Raw genomic sequence first — 6292 nt, 5'->3', positions numbered from 1 at the left:
ATAAAACATTTTAGCATCATAATGACATAGGGATAACATTACATTCAACATGGTAGCCGGACAAAGGGCAACTGTAATATAATAAAAAAAATAAAAAAGGAAGAAAAATACTATAATATACAATTATATATTAACAGAAAATGTAGGCAATAAATTCAAATACTGATCCGTTGGTAGTTATTATGGTAAACTTTACGGAACCCAGCCACGAAGGAAGCGGAAGTAGATGTGACGCTCGCGAGGAAGCGGATGTGACGCTCGTGAGAAAGCGGCTGTTTCGACCAATGGAAGCTCGTAACGTCAGTTTAGCGGGGGATTCAGTCCTGTGTTCAGACGATCTGTTCGCGGGAAAGACGAGCAACGGCATCAGCTCACGGAAAAAGACCTCCAGCTACTCTGACAAAACTTCTCCGCGTTATTGAATATTATTTCAGATCGTCCTCCACTGGAGTGTTGGGCACAGGGATGCTTTTCCGCTCAATAGTCGACAGAGGAGCTGGCAGACGAAGGTTTAATGGTGAGATGATCAGTGTGTTTGGGGTTATTTGGGGGGGTCTTTTCGGGTGTTGCCCTGTAGTTTATGCTATCTAAATTTAAGCTAGGTTAACATTAAGGGTAGTGTAAGTTTACCTCAATGTTTCATGTTGATTGTTCCCATGGCAGTATAATTATAATCCAAATGAGCTCAAACTGACGTAAAATTAAGAGCAACAATTAAACGGGTATTGCTTTAAAAAGCGTAAAAACACGCTTCTCCAATGTGTCTGAAATCAATATCACCATATTAATAAGTACGTTTTTACAATAGCGACCACAGCATGTAACATGTAGGCCAAATCTTATGATAAAAAAGAAAGTGACGCTCTACTGTCACGCATTATAACTACTAAAATCTGAAAAAAAGCCCTTCAGAGACTCTTTTTTTTTTTTGTTATACATTCTAATATGTTAGTTAAAAAAACAATCTGATTAACAGAATGTGGTAAAACGATTTTAACACTACGATACTATGCCAATGAACGTTGATTAATGATCGAGTTACTGCCCAGCCATTCATTTACCGAGAAGTAAAATGTCAAATCATAGCCTGTGAAATGATAAGTACCTGCATCCATTAGATAGTATCCGTATTGTTAGTAGTTTAAGTACAGTGTCTGACTAAATGCACTTTCTTCTCTGATCTCCCCAGCCCTCGCCGTGGACCCCTGGCCCAGGTACCCTCTGAGCTCTCTGCTGGGAGGCTTCGAGTGTGTCCGGCACGACGAACACATCTCCTACGGAAACCTGGGCGACACTGTGCCGCCGTTCGGATTGGCTTTCTCCTCTGGTAACCCACCTAAACATGCCGCATTATTCTCAGATTACACACAACAGAGCGAGGAGCTGTTGCCGTTCATCCATCTAACGGGTGTGTCTCTCTTCAGCGGGGCGCATGCAGCACGTCCTCGCAGCGGCCAATGAAGAAGGCATCGTTAGGATCTACAACACGGAGAGCCGGGAAAAGCCACTTCTGAAAGGTGTGTGTGTGAAGACTCAGTTGAACTCACAGCAGGTCTGTTGTTAGGACATATGGGACTAATGGTGTGTGGATGTTTACAGAATGGCTGGCTCATGAGAATGCTGTCTTTGACATAGCCTGGGTACCGGGGGAGCCTCACCTGGTAAGTTAAATTCATGCAATATTATTAGTCATCCATGAATCATCATGTCAGTAACGATTTTAACTGGTTTATTTAAATGCATTAGGCATCAATACAACTTTACACAGATATTTTTTGACTCATTCATTGATATTGTCTGGTTTTTGTATTCCCTCATGATCTACTCCTGTTTGTATTGTAGCATTTAAAGCAACTTGAAAGCTCCCTTTTTCTAACAAATACAGCCTTGTTGTTTAAAACACATTTTATTGGCCACGTGTCATTCTTAGGTGACTGCTGCTGGGGATCAGATGGCCCGTCTGTGGGACGTGAACTCGGGGGAACTGTTGGGCAGCTTCAAGGGTCACCTCTGCAGCCTGAAGTCTGTTGCATTCACACCCTGGGAGAAAGGTATGCTATAGAGTCACCAAATGCAGTTTCTGGGGTGTATTTTGTTCCCTGTTTTCTCTCAAAAGACACAAGAAAACACACAGAGTTTGTGGTGTGACATTTGGATTTTGTGGCGTTGACTGCCTGTTATTTATTGACATGTTTATAGACGCTCTCATCTATTGTTGTTGCTTTAATATAACCAGTAATATACATAATTGCCAAGATGAAAAAAATAATTGTAATTGGATTTAAAAATCAAGAAAATGCACTGTATTTAATGTTAAGTCATTAAGGACATTTTTCATTTAAATATAATATATTTTGCATTAATGATGCTTTGTTGTACACACTATTGATGCTTTGTCTTCTATTAAACAGCTGTGTTCTGTACTGGGGGCAGAGATGGAAATATTATGGTCTGGGACACCAGGTGCAGCAAAAAAGGTATCGATTAGATTTTTCAATTACACAGTTTTTGTATTGTGTTGATATTTAGTTCTGTCAGACCCAATCTTAATTTTTAAACTGTTGTGAAATATTAGGCCTCATGGGGGAAAATGCATAAAGATTAGTCTAATTAGTTCTAATGCGTTTGTGTCCTCCTCTCAGATGGTTTCTACAGACAGGTGAAACAGATCAGTGGCGCTCATAACAAAGCCGAGACCAACGCTCCCGCCAAAACAAAGAAGAGGCGGAGCAGCACACGAGGCATGGCTCCCAGTGTGGTGAGTTTCTTCAACAACGTTCATGAAGTAAACGGTAGGGCTGCTCAGAAGGGAGTGTGATCGCTGAGCGCCTCCTCGTTCTCTCTCTCTCTCTCTCTCTCTCTCTCTCTCTCTCTCTCTCTCTCTCTCTCTCTCTCTCTCTCTCAGGATACCCAGCAGAGTGTCACGGTGGTTTTGTTTCGGGATCAGCACACCCTCATCTCTTCTGGGGCTGTTGATGGGTAAGAAACAAAACTGTTTCCTGTTTCTAACGTGCAGCAAGCCAACAAATAGAAGTACATGGTTCAAATACATCTTCTATTTCATCCGATCCAGAGTGATCAAGATGTGGGATCTGAGGAAGAACTACACTGCACTCCGTCAGGATCCTGTTCCCCTGCAGGCGTACCCGTACCCGGGTTCTTGCATGCGCATGCGACTGGGTTAGTGTTGTACAAAAACTGCTTCTAATGTGTACCTGCAATATGCAAATTACCATAAATAGCTGATTGCTGTTTTGCATGTGTTGCAGGTTATTCTGGACTCGTTCTGGACTCCACGAGATCCAACGTCATAAGTAACTGTACCGATGATAGTATCTACATGTTCAACGTCAGCGGAATGAAAACGACTCCGGGTAAACAAGGACTCCTAGATATTGTGTATCTGTTCCCTAGATCCCTTGTGTAATTAATTGCATATCACTAGATGGGGCTGCAAGCTAATGTCTCTTCTTCTAACCGTCATGGGGAGCAGAGGGTAAAGCAAGAGGGCACTGTTTGACAGAGGGACTGTAGAGACGCAGGGATTTTGTGTGCTCGCATTAAACATCTTAAAGTCGGAGCTTTTAAATATATGAAGTCCTGAGTCTGAATGTATCTTTTATTCTCATATGGCTGTTTTGTTTCCCCTCCACAGTGGCTGTTTTCAGTGGCCACCAGAACTCCTCATTTTATGTAAAGTCCACTATTAGCCCAGATGACCAGTTCTTGGCCAGTGGTTCAAGTGACAATAACGCATACGTCTGGAAGGTACTGTCTCTGTTTTATGTTGCCATGTTGAAATGTAGCACTTGTAATGTTTTAGGGTGATTGTGTATTTTAGCAACTTGCGTCTAATTTTACGTTTCAGATCTCTGATCCTAAACGACCTCCCATGATGCTCCAAGGCCATAGCGAGGAAGTGACGTCCGTCGCATGGTGCCCGACCGATTTTACTAAGGTGAGCCAACAAAACTATTCTGTTTCTAGTTTTTCCAAGGACTCCGAGTGTGATTCTGAGCCTTTTGTGTTTCCCTGCCGTGATGCTGAGCTGTTTCAATAGGCTGGGAAGATGGATGAAATCTCCTTTTGATCCCGACTGCTCTGTTTGCAGATTGCTTCCTGCTCTGATGACCACACTGTACGGATCTGGAGGCTTCACCGGGAAATGGATGGAGCCCAATCTTCAGTGGGAGAGGCCAACCTTGTGGGTTGGGCACGTCCTAAAGCTCCCTCAAGTAAACATCACTACTATAATGAACCACCTTGAAACATGATATACAATGTCTTTCCATGGCCGTTGTATTCTTTTGTCGTAAATCACTGCTGTCCTGCCCATGAATGCAAAATGTGTCATTCAAAGTATTCACGGTGAACTAACAAGGACTTCTGCTTTCGTTAAGGGCCTTCAATCAGAGCTGAAACAACTCCTGCCAAGAACCAGAGGACAGAGAGTCTTGGAGGCTTGGCGTCCCCCCAGCTGGCTGCCTGTGCTCCCAGTGGAGCTGCCTTGCCTCTGCCCTCCAGCACCACCTCACCCATCCCTTCACAGGGCGCTACGGGTGCTGCCGCTGTTCGCCAGAGAACGCCATCTTCTATCAAACAGTGGTTGTCCCCGAGCTGCGGGTCTCCTGGTCAGCTCAGCCCTCCGGCCCGCAGGGTGCTGAGCCCGTGTCCCCAGAGCCCGGCGAGCAGCGCCGCCTCTCCCGCAGAACGACGGGCCAAGCGCAGGCTGGAGACGGGCGACGGAGCATCTGCAGGCTGTGAGGGCGCAGAACAGTGCGACTGTGTTACTGAACTCTACCCTGCGGCCAAGAGAAGCCGGGCCCTGGCTGGGATCTGCTGCCCTGCTCAAGAGAGCCGGCTACAAACGGACCGTCTCACAGAGGACAACGGGCAAGTCTCATCAAGACAGACGGGCAAGGAGAACTGCTCTCCCAGAGAAAAGGACTGGTTGTCAGAGATGGGCCAAAAGATGAGGAAAGGTCAAGGAAGTCCCAGAAGCCCCAGTACTCCCAGAAGCCCCAGCGCCTCTAAGAAACAAGAAGGCAAGACACCAGCTTCACCGGTAAGCACAAATCTGTGAACCAGCACAGAATGATCGTTTGGTAATTGAGGCCTGTCCCTCCTTGTCATTTCTGATGTTTACGTGCATGGGGATGCTTTGTAGCTCACCATTTTTTGTTTCTTGTTTTTCAGATCGTCCGCTCACCACAAACCATGAAGAAAATCTCTATGTATTTCACAAGAACGGCTCTGGAGTGACACTCGTGAGATGCTTTGTGCTTCAGTTTGAAAAGATTTTTTTTTTTTTAATTGTATTTTGAGTGTTTTTAACCTGAACTGACAGACAATAAGCCTCTAAGAAGACTGATCTAGATCCAGATTACATGAGCCTGGGCTGCATAGTTTGACAAAACAGTCATTTAAAATAATTGATGCTGCAGTTTTCAAATCCCAAGAGGCTGTTTGTTTTTATTTGAATTGGGCAATGGGTTTTGCAGTTGCCAGCTGCACACTTTTTGTGTGCTGTTCACAATCTCTGGTTGAAAAAAGTGGTATGATTTGGTGAGTAAATCATTCATTTTACTCAAAACTGACAACTTCAAGATGTACATTAGTGTTTAATACAAGAACACAGTTAATGAAGTTGTTCAGGTGGTCAACCAGGTATTACTCCTGAAGTGCAGAGGAAACTGTTTGTCTGCAAATACAAAGCATTTTAAATTCTTCTTAAAAAATGTCTTATTTGATCCACATCTTTGAGTAGTTTTATGAACTTCACAAAGTGTATTTATTGCTTCTCTGTAGATTTTTTGCATGTATGGGTTTAATTTTTTTTTTTCTTTCAATCTTACCCATATCAAATTCTGCAAAATGTTAATTCTTGAACTAATGCTTAAGTTGTTTATATGTACAAAATAACATAATTGTTGCTTGGTTCTTTTGTATTTCATTGATGCAAAAAATTTGCTGTGGTCAGATTTTATTAAATTCAAAAGATTTTTCAACGTGTATAGCATGGTATTTCAGTGTGATTCATGTGTTTGTGTGATAAGGAGTGCTTGGTGAGACTCAAGTGACTAATGTCATGACTAATAATTCACCTCAGTAGTTACAAAGCCTTCACAGGTCGCACATAGCTTTTATTTGAATACATTCAGGCGTATAGAGAGTTAGAACGTAGAGGTGTAAGTAATAAAGGAAACAGGAAATTCTGCAAATGGAATGTCTTCCTTCCTTTTATAGCCTTCTAAGCTTCTCACAACCCATCCAACAGTTTGAACCACTATTG

At 43.2% G+C, this 6292-nt stretch overlaps 1 protein-coding gene across 1 annotated transcript; it reads left to right on the top strand.

Moving 5' to 3' along the window:
* Nucleotides 1-368: 368 nt before the first annotated feature.
* dtl (denticleless E3 ubiquitin protein ligase homolog (Drosophila)) lies at nt 369-5975 on the top strand. Its single transcript, XM_068737373.1, has 15 exons — nt 369-517; nt 1190-1327; nt 1425-1517; nt 1600-1661; nt 1931-2051; nt 2412-2477; nt 2643-2758; nt 2906-2979; nt 3074-3180; nt 3270-3374; nt 3656-3768; nt 3869-3958; nt 4112-4235; nt 4401-5065; nt 5197-5975. Exons 1-15 carry the CDS (start codon nt 466-468, stop codon nt 5260-5262), a joined length of 1992 nt encoding a protein of 663 aa, XP_068593474.1. The 5' UTR covers nt 369-465; the 3' UTR covers nt 5263-5975.
* Nucleotides 5976-6292: the final 317 nt, after the last annotated feature.

Source organism: Cebidichthys violaceus, unplaced genomic scaffold (assembly GCF_023349555.1).
Source record: "Cebidichthys violaceus isolate CVI_PGR_0920_01 unplaced genomic scaffold, fCebVio1.0.p SCAF_78, whole genome shotgun sequence".
NCBI classification, from domain to species: domain Eukaryota; kingdom Metazoa; phylum Chordata; class Actinopteri; order Perciformes; family Stichaeidae; genus Cebidichthys; species Cebidichthys violaceus.
Note: the sequence above shows the minus strand (reverse complement) of the source record. Positions and strands in the feature narration are given on the sequence as shown.

Excerpts from the sequence above, each read along its gene's own strand:
- dtl (XM_068737373.1), top strand. The coding sequence starts at position 466 with ATGCTTTTCCGCTCAATAGTCGACAGAGGAGCTGGCAGACGAAGGTTT. Across the intron at positions 1,328-1,424 it reads CGGATTGGCTTTCTCCTCTG|CGGGGCGCATGCAGCACGTC; the intron begins GTAACCCACCTA and ends GTCTCTCTTCAG. Across the intron at positions 3,181-3,269 it reads TTGCATGCGCATGCGACTGG|GTTATTCTGGACTCGTTCTG; the intron begins GTTAGTGTTGTA and ends CATGTGTTGCAG.